Consider the following 16,776-nt stretch of genomic DNA (forward strand, 5'->3'; position numbering starts at 1 on the left):
ACCCTATAATAACTTTTAAGATGTAAAGTATGTGTACCTTTAATTTTTTATCAACTTTATCAAGATATAATTTTTTTTTTTAAACATCTTTATTGAAGTATAATTGCTTTACAATGGTGTGCTAGCTTCTGCTTTACAACAAAGTGAATGAGTTACACATATACATATGTTGCCATATCTCTTCCCTCTTGCATCTCCCTCCCTCCCACCCTCCCTATCCCACCCCTCTAGGTGGTCACAAAGCACCGAGCTGATCTCCCTGTGCTATGCGGCTGCTTCCCACTAGTTATCTATTTTACATTTGGTAGTGTATATATGTCCATGACACTCTCTCACCCTGTCACATCTCACCCCTCCCCCTCCCCATATCCTCAAGTCCATTCTCTAGTAGGTCTGTGTCTTTATTCCCATCTTGCCACTAGGTTCTTCATGACCTTTTTTTTTTTTTTTTTTTCCCTTAGATTCCATATATATGTGTTAGCATACTGTATTTGTTTTTCTCTTTCTGACTTACTTCACTCTGTATGACAGACTCTAACTCCATCCACCTCATTACAAACACCTCCATTTCATTTCTTTTTATGGCTGAGTAATATTCCATTGTATATATGTGCCACATCTTCTTTATCCATTCATCCGATGATGGACACCTAGGTTGCTTCCATGTCCTGGCTATTGTAAACAGAGCTGCAATGAATATTTTGGTACATGACTCTTTCTGAATTATGGTTTTCTCAGGGTATATGCCCAGTAGTGGGATTGCTGGGTCATATGGTAGTTCTATTTTTAGTTTTTTAAGGAACCTCCATACTGTTCTCCATAGTGGCTGTATCAATTTACATTCCCACCAACAGTGCAAGAGTGTTCCCTTTTCTCCACACCCTCTCCAGCATTTATTGTTTCTAGATTTTTTGATGATGGCCATTCTGACCGGTGTGAGATGATACCTCATTGTCGTTTTGATTTGCATTTCTCTAATGATTAATGATGTTGAGCATTCTTTCATGTGTCTGTTGGCAATCTGTATCTCTTCTTTGGAGAAATGTCTATTTAGGTCTTCTGCCCATTTTTGGATTGGGTTGTTTGTTTTTTTGTTATTGAGCTGCATGAGCTGCTTGTAAATCTTGGAGATTAATCCTTTGTCCGTTGCTTCATTTGCAAATATTTTCTCCCATTCTGAGGGTTGTCTTTTGGTCTTGTTTATGGTTTCCTTTGCTGTGCAAAAGCTTTTAAGTTTCATTAGGTCCCATTTGTTTATTTGTGTTTTTATTTCCATTTCTCTAGGACCTGGGTCAAAAAGGATCTTGCTGTGACTTATGTCATACAGTGTTCTGCCTATGTTTTCCTCTAAGAGTTTGATAGTGTCTGGCCTTACACTTAGGTCTTTAATCCATTTTGAGTTTATTTTTGTGTATGGTGTTAGGGAGTGTTCTAATTTCATACTTTTACATGTACCTGTCCAATTTTCCCAGCACCACTTATTGAAGAGGCTGTCTTTTCTCCACTGTATATGCTTGCCTCCTTTATCAAAGATAAGGTGACCATATGTGCGTGGGCTTATCTCTGGGCTTTCTATCCTGTTCCATTGATCTATATTTCTGTTTTTGTGCCAGTACCAAACTGTCTTGATTACTGTAGCTTTGTAATATAGTCTGAAGTCAGGGAGCCTGATTCCTCCAGCTCCATTTTTCGTTCTCAAGATTGCTTTGGCTATTCGGGGTCTTTTGTGTTTCCATACAAATTGTGAAATTTTTTGTTCTAGTTCTGTGAAAAATGCCAGTGGTAGTTTGATAGGGATTGCACTGAATCTGTAGATTGCTTTGGGTAGCAGAGTCATTTTCACAATGTTGATTCTTCCAATCCAAGAACATGGTATATCTCTCCATCTATTTGTATCATCTTTAATTTCTTTCATCAGTGTCCTATAATTTTCTGCATACAGGTCTTTTGTCTCCTTAGGTAGGTTTATTCCTAGGTATTTTATTCTTTTTGTTGCAATGGTAAACGGGAGTGTTTTCTTAATTTCACTTTCAGATTTTTCATCATTAGTATACAGGAATGCAAGAGATTTCTGTGCATTAATTTTGTATCCTGCTACTTTACCAAATTCGTTGATTAGCTCTAGTAGTTTTCTGGTAGCATCTTTTGGATTCTCTATGTATAGTATCATGTCATCTGCAAACAGTGACAGCTTTACTTCTTCTTTTCCGATTTGGATTCCTTTTATTTCTTTTTCGTCTCTGATTGCTGTGGCTAACACTTCCAAAACTATGTTGAATAATAGTGGTGAGAGTGGGCAACCTTGTCTTGTTCCTGATCTTAGTGGAAATGGTTTCAGTTTTTCACCATTGAGGACAATGTTGGCTGTGGGTTTGTCATATACGGCCTTTATTATGTTGAGGAAAGTTCCCTCTATGCCTACTTTCTGCAGGACTTTTATCATAAATGGGTGTTGAATTTTGTCGAAAGCTTTCTCTGCATCTATTGAGATGATCATATGGTTTTTCTCCTTCAATTTGTTAATATGATGTATCACGTTGATTGATTTGCGTATATTGAAGACTCCTTGCATTCCTGGAATAAACCCCACTTGATCATGGTGTATGATCCTTTTAATGTGCTGTTGGATTCTGTTTGCTAGTATTTTGTTGAGGATTTTTGCATCTATGTTCATCAGTGATATTGGCCTGTAGTTTTCTTTCTTTGTGACATCTTTGCCTGGTTTTGGTATCAGGGTGATGGTGGCCTCGTAGAATGAGTTGGGGAGTGTTCCTCCCTCTGCAATATTTTGGAAGAGTTTGAGAAGGATAGGTGTTAGCTCTTCTCTAAATGTTTGATAGAATTCGCCTGTGAAGCCATCTGGTCCTGGGCTTTTGTGTGTTGGAAGATTTTTAATCACAGTTTCAATTTCAGTGCTTGTGATTGGTCTGTTCATATTTTCTATTTCTTCCTGGTTCAGTCTCGGCAGGTTGTGCATTTCTAAGAATCTGTCCATTTCTTCCAGGTTGTCCATTTTATTAGCATAGAGTTGCTTGTAGTAATCTCTTATGATCGTTTGTATTTCTGCAGTGTCAGTGGTTACTTCTCTTTTTTCATTTCTAATTCTATTAATTTGAGTCTTCTCCTTTTTTCTCTTGATGAGTCTGGCTAATGGTTTATCAATTTTGTTTATCTTCTCAAAGAACCAGCTTTTAGTTTCATTGATTTTTGCTATTGTTTCCTTCATTTCTTTTTCATTTATTTCTGATCTGATCTTTATGATTTCTTTCCTTCTGCTAGCTTTGGGGTTTTTTTGTTCTTCTTTCTCTAATTGCTTTAGGTGCAAGGTTAGGTTGTTTATTCGAGATGTTTCCTGTTTCTTGATGTAGGCTTGTATTGCTATAAACTTCCCTCTTAGAACTGCTTTTGCTGCATCCCATAGGTTTTGGATCGTCGTGTCTCCATTGTCATTTGTTTCTAGGTATTTTTTGATTTCCCCTTTGATTTCTTCAGTGATCACTTCGTTATTAAGTAGTGTATTGTGTAGCCTCCATGTGTTTGTATTTTTTACAGATCTTTTCCTGTAATTGATATCTAGTCTCATAGTGTTGTGGTCAGAAAAGATACTTGATACGATTTCAATTTTTTTAAATTTACCAAGGCTTGATTTGTGACCCAAGATATGATCTATCCTGGAGAATGTTCCATGAGCACTTGAGAAAAATGTGTATTCTGTTGTTTTTGGGTGGAATGTCCTATAAATATCAATTAAGTCCATCTTGTTTAATGTATCATTTAAAGCTTGTGTTTCCTTATTTATTTTCATTTTGGATGATCTGTCCATTGGTGAAAGTGGGGTGTTAAAGTCCCCTACTATGATTGTGTTACTGTCGATTTCCCCTTTTATGGCTGTTAGTATTTGCCTTATGTATTGAGGTGCTCCTATGTTGGGTGCATAAATATTTACAATTGTTATACCTTCCTCTTGGATCGATCCCTTGATCATTATATAGTGTCCGTCTTTGTCTCTTGTAATTGTCTTTATTTTAAAGTCTATTTTGTCTGATATGAGAATTGCTACTCCAGCTTTCTTTTGATTTCCATTTGCATGGAATATCTTTTTCCATCCCCTCACTTTCAGTCTGTATGTGTCTCTAGGTCTGAAGTGGGTCTCTTGTAGACAGCATATATATATGGGTCTTGTTTTTGTATCCATTCAGCCAGTCTGTGTCTTTTGGTGGGAGCATTTAATCCATTTACATTTAAGGTAATTATCGATATGTATGTTCCTATTCCCATTTTCTTAAATGTTTTGGGTTTGTTATTGTAGGTGTTTTCCTTCTCTTGTATTTCTTGCCTAGAGAAGTTCCTTTAGCATTTGTTGTAAAGCTGGTTTGGTGGTGCTGAACTCTCTCAGTTTTTGCTTGTCTGTAAAGGTTTTAATTTCTCCATCAAATCTGAATGAGATCCTTGCTGGGTAGAGTAATCTTGGTTGTAGGTTTTTCTCCTTCATCACTTTAAGTATATCCTGCCACTCCCTTCTGGCTTGCAGCGTTTCTGCTGAAAGATCAGCTGTTAACCTTATGGGGATGCCCTTGTGTGTTATCTGTTGTTTTTCCCTTGCTGCTTTTAATATGTTTTCTTTATATTTAATTTTTGATAGTTTGATTAATATGTGTCTTGGTGTGTTTCTCCTTGGATTTATCCTGTATGGGACTCTCTGTGCTTCCAGGACTTGATTAACTATTTCCTTTCCCATATTAGGGAAGTTTTCAACTATAATCTCTTCAAATATTTTCTCAGTCCCTTTCTTTTTCTCTTCTTCTTCTGGGACCCCTATAATTCGAATGTTGGTGCGTTTAATGTTGTCCCAGAGGTCTCTGAGACTGTCCTCAGTTCTTTTCATTCTTTTTTCTTTATTCTGGTCTGCAGTAGTTATTTCCACCATTTTATCTTCCAGGTCACTTATCCGTTCTTCTGCCTCAGTTATTCTGCTATTGATCCCATCTAGAGTATTTTTAATTTCATTTATTGTGCTTGTCATCGTTTCTTGGTTCCTCTTTAGTTCTTCTACGTCCTTGTTAAATGTTTCTTGCATTTTGTCTATTCTATTTCCAAGACTTTGGATCATCCTTACTATCATTATTCTGAATTCTTTTTCAGGTAGACTACCTATTTCCTCTTCATTTGTTAGGTCTGGTGTGTTTTGACCCTGCTCCTTCATCTGCTGTGTGTTTTTCTGTCTTCTCATTTTGCTTATCTTACTGTGTTTGGGGTCTCCTTTTCACAGGCTGCAGGTTCGTAGTTCCCGTTGTTTTTGGTATCTGTCCCCAGTGGCTAAGGTTGGTTCAGTGGGTTGTGTAGGTTTCCTGGTGGAGGGAACTAGTGCCTGTGTTCTGGTGGATGAGGCTGGATGTTGTCTTTCTGGTGGGTTCGTCCACGTCTGGTGGTGTGTTTTGGGGTGTCTGTGGCCTTATTATGATTTTAGGCAGCCTCTCTGTTAATGGATGGGGCTGTGTTCCTCTCTTGCTAGTTGTTTGGCATAGGGTGTCCAGCACTGTAGCTTGCTGGTCGTTGAGTGAAGCTGGGTCTTGATGTTGAGATGGAGATCTGTGAGAGATTTTCGCCGTTTGGTATTACGTGGAGCTGGGAGGTCTCTTGTGGACCAGTGTCCTGAAGTTGGCTCTCCCACCTCAGAGGCACAGCCCTGATGCCTGGCTGGAGCACCAAGAGCCTTTCATCCACACGGCTCAGAATAAAAGGGAGAAAAAATGGAAAGAAAGAAAAAAAGAGGATAAAATAAAATAAAATAAAGCAATTATAATAAAAAATAAGAAAAAAAATTATTAAGAGTAAATTTATTTTAAAAAAAATTTTTTTTAATTTTTAAAAATAGATTTATTAATTTTTTATACTAAAAATAAAAAAATTTAGAAAAAATTTATTAAGAAAAAAATTTTTTTAATTTTTTAAAATAAAAATATGAAAAAACTTATTAAAAAATTTTTTTTAAAAAATAGAAAATAAGGAAAAAATTATTAAGAAAACATTTATTAGGGAAAAAAAAAATTTTTAAGCCAAAAAAAAAAAAACGGACGGACCTAACCCTAGGACTAATGGTGAGAGCAAAGCTATGCAGACAAAATCTCACCCAGAAGCATACACATCTACACTCACAAAAAAAAGGAAAAGGGGAAACGTTAATATATCCTGCTCCCAAAGTCCATCTCCTAAATTTGGGATGATTCGTTGTCTATTCAGGTATTCAACAGATGCAGGCACATCAAGTTGTTTGTGGAGCTTTAATCCGCTGCTTCTGAGGCTGCTGGGAGAGATTTCCCTTTCTCTTCTTTGTTCGTACAGCTCCCGGGGTTCAGCTTTGGATTTGGACCCGCCTCTGCATGTAGGTCCCCTGAGGGCGTCTGTTCCCCGCCCAGACAGAACGGGGTTAAAGGAGCAGCTGATTCGGGGGCTCTGGCTCAGTCAGGCCGGGGGGAGGGAGCGGTACGGAGGAGGCGGGGCGAGCCTGCGGCGGCAGAAGCCGGCGTGACGTTGCAGCAGCCTGAGGCGCGCCGTGCGCTCTCCCGGGGAAGTTGTCCCCGGATTACGGGAGCCTGGCCGTGGCGGGCTGCACAGGCTCCCGGGAGGGGCGGTGTGGAGAATGACCTGTGCTCGCCCACAGGCTGTTTGGTGGCGGCAGCAGCAGCCTTAGCGTCTCATGCCTGTCTCTGGGGTCCGCGCTGATAGCCGCGGCTCGTGCCCGTCTCTGGAGTTCGTTTAAGTGGCGCTCTGAATCCCCTCTCCTTGCACGCCGCGAAACAAAGAGGCAAGAAAAAGTCTCCTGCCTCTTCGGCAGCTGCAGACTTTTTCTCATGCACCCTCCCGGCTAGTTGTGGTGCGCTAGACCCTTCAGGCTGTGTTCACGCAGCCAACCCCAGTCCTCTCCCTGGGATCCGACCGAAGCCCGCGCCTCAGCTCCCAGCCCCCGCCCGCCTCAGCTCCCAGCCCCCGCCCGCCCCGGCGGGTGAGCAGACAAGCCTCCCGGGCTGGTGAGTGCTGCTCGGCGCCGAGCCTCTGTGCGGGAATCTCTCCGTTTTTCCCTCTGCGTCCCTGTTGCTGTGGGTTCCGCGCTGATAGCCGCGGCTCGCGCCCGTCTCTGGAGCTCGTTTAGGCGGCGCTCTGAATCCCCTCTCCTTGCGCGCCGCGAAACAAAGAGGCAAGAAAAATTCTCTTGCCTCTTTGGCAGCTGCAGTCTTTTTCCCGGACTCCCTCCCGGCTAGCACCGAAGCCCGAGCCCCAGCTCCCAGCCCCCGCCCGCCCCGGCGGCTGAGCAGACAAGCCTCTCGGGCTGGTGAGTGCTGGTCGGCACCGCTCCTCTGTGCGGGAATCTCCGCTTTGCCCTCCGCACCAATGTGGCTGCGCTCTCCTCCGTGGCTCCGAAGCTTCCCCCCTCTGCTACCCGCAGTCTCTGCCCACGAAGGGGCTTCCTAGTGTGTGGAAACCTTTCCTCCTTCACGGCTCCCTCCCACTGGTGCAGGTCCCGTCCCTATTCTTTTGTCTCTGTTATTTCTTTTTTCTTTTGCCCTACCCAAGTACGTGGGGATTTTCTTGCCTTTTGGGAGGTCTGACGTCTTCTGCCAGCGTTCAGTGGGTGTTCTGTAGGAGCAGTTCCACGTGTAGATGTATTTCTCATGTATCTGTGGGGAGGAAGGTGATCTCCGCGTCTTACTCTTCCGCCATCTTGCCCCCCAAGGTATAATTTTTAACAAAAAAGTGCATAGTTCAATATACAAAATGTATAGACCCATGTAATCAGCTGCCACCCCAGTCAAGATATAGAATATTTCTATCACTGTAGAAAGTTCTGCCATGCTCCTTTGCAGTCAGTCCCTCAATTTCATCCCCTTCCCCCAGGCAACCACTTACCTGATGTCTATTACCATAGTTTAGTTTCTCTGTTCTAGAGCTTTATAGAAATGTGTGTAGAAACACTTCAATTCATTATTGCATCTGAACATTTTAAGCATAATCTTTTTTTTTTTAAGTTTGGAGTTTACATCTAAAGTTAAACATACCCTTAGCATGACTCAACAATCCTACTCCTTGATATTTACCTAAGAGAAATGAAAACTTAGGTCCACACAAAGACTTGATGCACCTCTTCACTGCAGTTTTATTCTTGATAGTCCAAAACTGCATACAGTCCAAATGTTCATCAACAGATGAATGGATGAACAAATATAGCATATCCATACAATGGAATACTATTCAGCAGTAAAAAGGAACCAGTTACTGCTACTTTAGCAACATGGGTGTATCTCAAAAATATACTGAGTGAAAGAAGCCAGACATAAGTATGTACTGTATATTATATAAAATTCTTGAAAAACAAAACTAATCTATAGTAATTGAAAGCTGGTCATGTGTTGCTAGGAGTGGAGTGGAGAATTATTGCAAAGGAGTACAAGGGAACTTTATGGGGTCATGAAAATGTCCCTATATCTTGATTCCGGTGGTAGTTACACAAATATATTAATTTTCTAGGGCTGTCACAGATTTGGTAGCTTAAGCACAGAAATTTATTTTCTCACAGTTCTGGAGGTTTGAAGTCCAAGATCAAGGTGTTAGCCAGTAGCTGTGGTTTCTCCTGAAGCCTCTCTCCTTGGCTTGCAGGTAGCTACCTCCTCACTTTGTCCTCACATGATCTTTCCTCTGTTCATGTGCATTCTTGGTGTTTCTTTGTGTAATTTCCTCTTATAAAAACACCAGATTAGGCTCACCCTAACCACCTAAATTAGAGCGTCATTTTAACTTAATCATCTCTTTAAAGGCCCTATCTCCAAATACAGTCACATTCACAATGGGGGTTAAGGTTTCAACGTATGAATTTAAGGGGCACAGTTCAGCCCATAGCAAGCCTATACGTTTGTCAACATTCATGGAACTGTACACTTAGAATGAGAATGTATTCATTTTATTATATGCAAATTATATCTCAATGAAGTTGATTTTTTAAATAATCTTTCAAAAGGAAATGTAATAATCTATTTTTTTTGAAAAGGCTATACTGGTATAATGAGCATCAGATGGGCCTAGAAAGAAAATATTATAAAAAGCTTTAGGTGGTTCAGAATATAGCCTAGCTTAAAAGTATAATTAGCTATCTAAGGCCTATTTGTTGTGCCTTATGTTAACATTAATTCAGATTGATAAATTTTTATTTTCAAGGCCTTAAGTAATATTAAATAAATACTCCTTAAGCTTTTCAGATCAAACTCTAACACAAGTACTATCTGCAATATTGGCAGAGAAAGAGCTTTTCAAAAAAAACCATCCAAATGAGATTGAGAGTCCAATATAAAAGCATTTAAGAAATAAGATTGGTTTATGTGGCTCCAAGAATCTTAAAGTCCATGTTTCAAGAAAGTATTCATTTCTACTATTTAATGTCTTTCCACTAAAGTTATAAATGAAGATCAGCTTTATAATCTCTCTTCCTTAAGTATATTTATTTGCCATTACTTCTGTTGGTCTCAGATTGTGGTATATACTGAAATGTAAAGTGCTATTACAGAGTTAGCTGGATTATATTAGGAAAAAATGCCCAATACTTTTATCAGTTATTTTTTAGTATTTTTCATATTAGAATTTTTTTTATCTGTATTAGAAATCCTTCCCTCTTGACCTGCGTATACTGATGGTGGGATTGTATGTCAGAAATATCTTTCTGGACTTCAGTTTCACATTATCTTTCAAAAAATATTTTTAGTATATACCACTTATCTAGAAATTCCTCTTCTAGGAATTTATTCTAAGGACATAGCTTGCCAAGTTATTATTATATATTAAATATTAGAAAAAAAATTTAATGACTTAGATTTCCAGTGGTAGGGGTTTCGTTAAATTATACTACATCCATACATTGAAATACAGTACAACTGTTAAAATAATGTAAAAGAACTAAGTGACATGGGAAAATGTTCACAATATACCATTAAATGAAAGGAGAAAGTTATCAAACTGTATGATCTGTGATCCCAAATGAGAAAAGATTTACAGATGTACACAAAAGGCTTCTAGTGTCTTTTTTCTGAATGGTGAGATTATAAATGGCTGTTTTCTTTGTGCCTTTTTGTGTTTTCTAACTGTTCTTCAATGAACATATTTTTACAAAATATACATGTGTTCTTCTCTAAGTTGGGTGGTTCTGGAAGGAAATTCCCTCCCATATCACAAGTAAATTTTCCATTTCTTTATAGTCATCATCTTTTATTTTGTGACTGACATAATTGTGTGTCATGGAAAACTGTAAATGTATAGGAATGACCCAGGACCTTCTTGGCAGCTGTGATAGCTGTTCTGTGTGTAGCTAAACTAGAAACATTAGATGTCTTAAAGATCTGTAACAAGATATACCGTGAGCACACAGGAGAGTGTGACAAAACAAGAAAACTCAGGTAGGGAGCAACTTAATAAGGAAGAATAAGGGGGAAAAAAAGGTTTTCCTTGGTTTTAGAGTATTATCCAGGAAAGTTACTATTGATGAGATTTTTTTTTTGTTACAATGCCTTCCTCATTACCCTACTTTATTTTTAATCCTCTTAGTATGTTTGTGCTACTGAAAGGAGCCACTAAGGAGCAGTCTTTTAAGATTGGTCAGGAAATTGCTGAAGCTGTAACTGCTACCAATCCTAAACCAGTGAAACTGAAGTTTGAAAAGGTAAGAGAAATGTAATACTACTAACCACGTATAAAATTCACATATTTTCTGTAGATTTCTGACTTTTTCAATACATTTTCAGATTTTGTAATGGTATATGGGTCTGTGAAAGTGTTAAATTTAAAGTATTTTTCCCTTATTTTTGTATAATTTTCTCAATTTTTTTTGTAATATCTTACATAAAGAAATGGAAAGACTATTCCAGTTAACTATTGCTGTGTAACCCCAAACTTAATGGTGTAAAACAAGCACCATTTTATTGAGCTTACAGATTTTTATGGGTCAGGAATTCATGAAGGGTGCAGCTGGGATGGCATGTCTCTGCTCCACAATGTCTAGGTCCTTAGCTGACAGCTAAGGACTGAAATCACCTGAAGCTTGCTCACTCTCATGTCTGGGGGTTGATGCTGGCTGCCATTTGGGACACCAGGTGGGGCTGTGAGCTGGAACACCTACACTTGGCCTTTCCCTGGGGCTACTTGTTCTTCTTCACAGCATGATAGCTGAGTTCTAGGAATGAACATCCCAAAGAACCAGATGAAAGCTCTTTTGCTTTTTATGACCTAGTCTCAAAATCATATAGCATTATAGCCTGTCTAGATTTGAGAGGGAACATAGGTCCCCTTCTCTTAATGGGAAGAATGTCAGAGTCACATTGTGAGAAGGCTATGTGGGATGGAAGATATTATTTCTTTGGAGAATGCAGTCTGCCACAGGACCTTCGACTACTTTCACTTTACTTTGAAAAGTAAATATGAAATATGCATTTAGTTCTTTCTATATAAAATATGCATTTAGTTCTTTCTATATAAAATATGCATTTAGTTCTTTCTATATAAAAGATACTGAGCTAGGAGAGGTGTGGAATGCAAAGAAGCATGAGACACAGTCCTGCCCTCTAAGAGCCAATAATTTAAAAGGAAAGATTAGAAATGTATGTAAATGATCTTTCATTGTAAACTTAGGAAGCAGTCTCTCTAAGCACTGTAAGAGTGCAAAGGAAAGGAGGTATTGTGTCCTCCTAGGCTGGATGGGGAGACTCCATGTAGGAGGTATACATTGCATTCTGTCTCAGAAAATGGTTAGAATTTCAATAGGCAGCCACGGTGCTGCAGTCATTCTGCACAGAAGAAAATGGTATATAGAAGGATATGGAGTTGGAAACGCACAACATGGGAATACAGAGTAGCAGGAGAGAAGTCTGGAAAAATAAAGTTAAGACCAGATTATAGAGTGTCTTGAATGCCAAGCTAAAGTGTTTAAACTTTATTCAGGAAAGTTTATCAAACAAAAGCATGACCGAGCTTTTTGGGGAGGACTGGCCTCGCAGTGGTGCGGAGATGGATTGGAAAGAGGAGAATCTCAAGACAGGATGCCTCTTGTAACCTGTATATCCTGAAGTAGTGAGATAAACTAGCGAAAATAAACAATTCAAGAGAAAATGGAAAGAAGGATAGGCAGGAGTTAAAAGTGGTTGATTTAGGAGAGCAGGTGTGGAAAAGATAAAAGAGGGAGAAGAGAATCAAAGATGACTCCCAAATGTTTATCATGCACCTACTCTGAAGCAAGAATTGTGCTAGAAGAGATTCAGAGAGGACTTGGATACGGTATCTGTCCTGAAGATTGAGCATTCTAATTGCAGGGAAAGAGGGAAGAAAAATTAGAAGACAGAGCGATGATGAGTGCTATTCTAGAAGTATGTGTGTGATGCTGTGGACACTCAACCTATCTGGCAAAGTGAAGAGCATGGTGTCCTTAGAAAATAACACCAGACGTGAAAATTTACCTGAGATAGATCACAGGCCTAAACATAAAAGCAAAAACTGCAAAACTTCTCAAAGAAAACAGACATTTGTTAAGAATTGTGATGCATATGTTCATGAATATCAGTCTGTAGTTTTATTGGGTTTTTTTTCTTGTATTGTCTTTTTCTGGTTTGGGGACAGGAAAAAAAAAATCTGACCTCAGAAAATGAGTTGGAAGTGTTTCCTGTTCTACTTTCTGAAAGAAAAAGTGTGTAAAATTGGTACAATTTTTTCTTAAATGATTGATAAAATTCATCAGTGAAGCAGTCTAGTCCTGAAATTTTATGGGGGGGGGGAAGGGATTTTCAATTACAAATTAAATATCTTTAATATATATTATTCAGGTTTTCTTCTCATGTCAGTTTTAAAACTTGTGATTGTCAAGGAGTTTGTCCGTTTCTCCTAAGTTGTCAAATTTATTGGCATGAACTATTTATACTTCCTTATTGCGATTTTGATATCTGTAAAATCTTTAGTAACATCCCTCCTTTCACTTTTGATTTGTTTTTCCATTTTCTCCCCCCTTGATCATTCTAGCTAGTGGTTTATCCATTTATAGAACTTTCTGAAGAACCGTATCATTAATTTCCACTCTTTATTATCTCCTTCCTTACACTTACTTTGGGTTTAGTTTGCTTCTCTTTTCCTGTCTTCTTAATTTAGAAACTTGAATCATTGATTTTAAACAAAAAATTTTAATATAAGCGTTTAACGATAACAAATTTCTCTCAAAACACTACTTTAGCTTCAAATTTTGATATCTTGTGCTTTTATTATTATTCGTTTACTTCAGTGATAATGACCTGTAGGTTATTTAGAAGTGTGTTAAGTTCCAAATTTTTAAGGATATTCCAGACATCTTTTTGTTATTAATTTTAATTCCATTGTGGTCAAAGAACACAGTCTATATAATTTCAATGCTTTTAAGCTTGTTAAAGTTCATTGTTTGGTCTAGCATATGGTCTCTTAGTGAATGTTCCCATGTGACCTTGAAAATCCCTATGTATTCTGGTTATTGGGTGGAATGTTCTATAATGTCACTTAGGTTAACTGATAGTGTTGTTGAAGCCAACAACAATCTTACTCATTTTCTGTCAATTTCTGGAAGAGAGGTGCTATGGGTGGAATGTTCTATAATGTCACTTAGGTTAACTGATAGTGTTGTTGAAGCCAACAACAATCTTACTCATTTTCTGTCAATTTCTAGAAGAGAGGTGCTAAAGTCTCCAAGTATAATCATAGATTTGCCTGTTTCCTCCTTTTAGTTCTGCCAGTTTCTATTTCATGCATTTTGAAGTTTTCTTATTAGGTGCATATACATTTATGGTTATGTATCTTCTTGACAAATTGATACTTTTATCTTTGATAATATTCCTTGTCTGGATATCTACTTTTTCTGATATTAATATAGCCACAACAGCTTTGTTTTGATTAGTATTAACAAGTGTATCTTTTTTCTAACCTTTCTATGTCCTTATATTTAAAGTGGATTTCTAGTAGAAAGCATATTGTTGTATCTTTTTGATGGGATCTAATCTGATCATTTCTGCCTTTTACAAGTTACATTTTTTACACCAATGTTTACACTTTATACACCATTTTTACACTTTTTACACCACTTACGTTTAGTGTGATTACTGATACAGCTTTGGGGCAGAGGAAAGGACCAATTTGGTAACATAAAAAGGGGTGGGGACACACACCCATTCATCCAGGAATTCCAATTCAAGGTGTTTATCCTGCGGATTTATCCATGCAAGGTTGTTCACTGGAACACTATTTGTAACTCCAAAAGATTGGAAACATCCTAAATAACCCATAGTAGATAACTGGTTACAAAAATTATTATACCCTCATAAAGTGGACTGCTATGTAGCTACAAAACAAAATGAGCTTTCTGTGCAGGATGGAATGCTCTCCAAGATAAGTTATTAAATGAAATAAGCAAAGTGCAGAGTGATGTGGAAGGTAAGCTACCCTTATGTATATAAGTACATGTACTTAGATAGAATATTTCTGGAAGAATATACAGGAAATCAATCACCGGATGCCTCTGTGGAGGGGCAGGTAGACTTTTCATTGTATATTCTCTTATAACTTTTTAATTTGTACCACATGTAGGTGTTACTTAAAGTCATTTTTTAAATTGTTTAAAAAGATATGATTGATGACTTTGAGAGAGCAGTATCAGCTGAGGAAGGAGCAAAATGGATAGTGCAAGTAAAGGAGTGAGTGTGTGGTGAGGAAGTAGAACAACTCGCTTTGTGTGCTTTTACCTGCAAGTGTTGTCTCATTTTGTATCATGAATTCGTTGGGCCCTAAGCCACATTTAGAATTTTTTATAATTGACATCTGGTTAAAGAGAGAAAAAGGCATATAAAAATAAGATATTCATGGTTGGGAAAAAATGGTTATTGATAGACATTTTATTAATTTCATCACAGGTATATTTGCCCTGTGTCTTACAAACAAAAAAGAGGTATGTGGGTTACATGTATGAAACACTGGATCAAAAGGACCCAGTATTTGATGCAAAAGGAATAGAAACAGTCAGAAGAGATTCCTGCCCTGCTGTTTCTAAGGTAAGTTTTATCTATCTTGTTGTTATCTTTAAGAAATAAGTGTCTAGGAGTTCCCTGCTGGCACAGTGGTTAAGAATCCACCTGCCAACACAGGGGACACGATTCGATCCGTGGTCCGGGAAGATCCCACATGCCGCAGAGCAACTAAGCCCATGCGCCACAACTACTGAGCCTGCGTTCTAGAGCCTGAGAGCCACAACTACTGAGCCCACATGCCGCAACTACTGAAGCCCATGTGCCCTAGAGCCCATGCGCCACAACTACTGAGCCTGCACGCTCTAGGACCCCGTGTGCCGCAACTCCCAAACCCGCATGCTGCAACTGCTGAAGCCCACACACCTAGAGCCCGTGCTCCACAACAAGAGAAGCCACCGCAATGAGAAGCCTGCACACAACGAAGAACAGCCCCCGTTCGCCGCAACTAGAGAAAAGCACACGCGCAGCAACGAAGACCCCATGCAGCCAAAAAAATAATAATAATTTTTAAAAAGAAATAAGTGGCTAAAGAATCCGGTACAAATCCTTAAGCACATATATCTAGGTGGAGGAACTATGTAGCCTATATGACTATGTATAACTATAAGAGGAACTGTATGATTTTTTGAGAATTTCATTTCTAATGAAAACAACTTATTTAAGTCCTTAGTTTCTGATTTCTCCCACACCTTACCTTTTAGCACAATTGCTAAAAACCAACACTTGAACTTGATAAAAATTTCCTGCCTAATCACCTAGAGATGATATGACATGTTATCATATGGCAACACCCAAAAGCTATGGAGCAGGATAAAGAAGAGAAATTGAACAGAGAAATTTCATAAGTAATATAATCCATCCTAGATTAACTGAAATTCTGTTTACTTGGGTTACCAAATACAAGTTAGGGAGATTTCTGAACAATGGTAATATAAATTACCTAAATTTCTCAACCATAGTATCTTATATTTATTTTCTCTTTATTCAGGCCCAGATTCCTTCTATAACAAACCAAAAATAAATGGTATAAATGGAATAGCACTCTATACACTGAGTTTTACGAGAGCATTAAAAGCATAATAGATTGACTGATAGCAGCCTATTATGTCATATATAATATTATGTAAATTTGAGATATTTTTTAATACTAGTTTCTGGAAAAGATATCCAGTGCATTCTTCCTCTGAGGGAAGAACGGTGCCTTGGCTAAGTTAGCAACTTCTTGTGTATGTATGGATTCCAGTACTCAGAATAAGATACAGAGCTTTCACCTGGAACTAATTTAAATTCATTCCACTGCATAAATCTACTGCATGTCAGTCATTTTCTAGTAGAAATACTCCAGCACAGAAAATTCTATCACAGTTAGTATATATTTACTGACACTATAAAAAGGCAAAAAGACTGACTTTATTTCACTGCTTGGTGATGTTTAAACTTCTCCCTGTCCACCTGAATCCAGCCCTTTCTGTAATAGGGTAAATAAAAAATAATACATGAAATGATGTCTGGCTTTTTGTGCCTGGAGTGCTCTTGGCTATTTAGGACAACTTAAATGTTTCATGTGGCTCATCACACACAGCAAATGTTTCATCTGCATGTCATTCCGATATGATTTTCCTCAAACTACATAATATTCTATTTTTAGAAATCGCAAGTTAAATAAAGTCTCCAAAATATTTTCCAGTTTCAATAATTTTTATTATCCAGTCAT

At 38.2% G+C, this 16,776-nt stretch overlaps 1 protein-coding gene across 1 annotated transcript in view; it reads left to right on the top strand.

Moving 5' to 3' along the window:
• REV3L (REV3 like, DNA directed polymerase zeta catalytic subunit) overlaps nt 1-16,776 on the top strand; it is a 196,111-nt gene that overhangs the window by 170,709 nt on the left and 8,626 nt on the right. Inside the window, exons 27-28 of the mRNA XM_061207643.1 lie at nt 10,585-10,699; nt 14,949-15,086. Of these exons, the coding sequence (XP_061063626.1) occupies nt 10,585-10,699; nt 14,949-15,086 (253 nt within the window). The remainder of the gene's footprint in view (nt 1-10,584; nt 10,700-14,948; nt 15,087-16,776) is intronic.

Source organism: Eubalaena glacialis, chromosome 12 (assembly GCF_028564815.1).
Source record: "Eubalaena glacialis isolate mEubGla1 chromosome 12, mEubGla1.1.hap2.+ XY, whole genome shotgun sequence".
Taxonomy (NCBI): Eukaryota; Metazoa; Chordata; class Mammalia; order Artiodactyla; family Balaenidae; genus Eubalaena; species Eubalaena glacialis.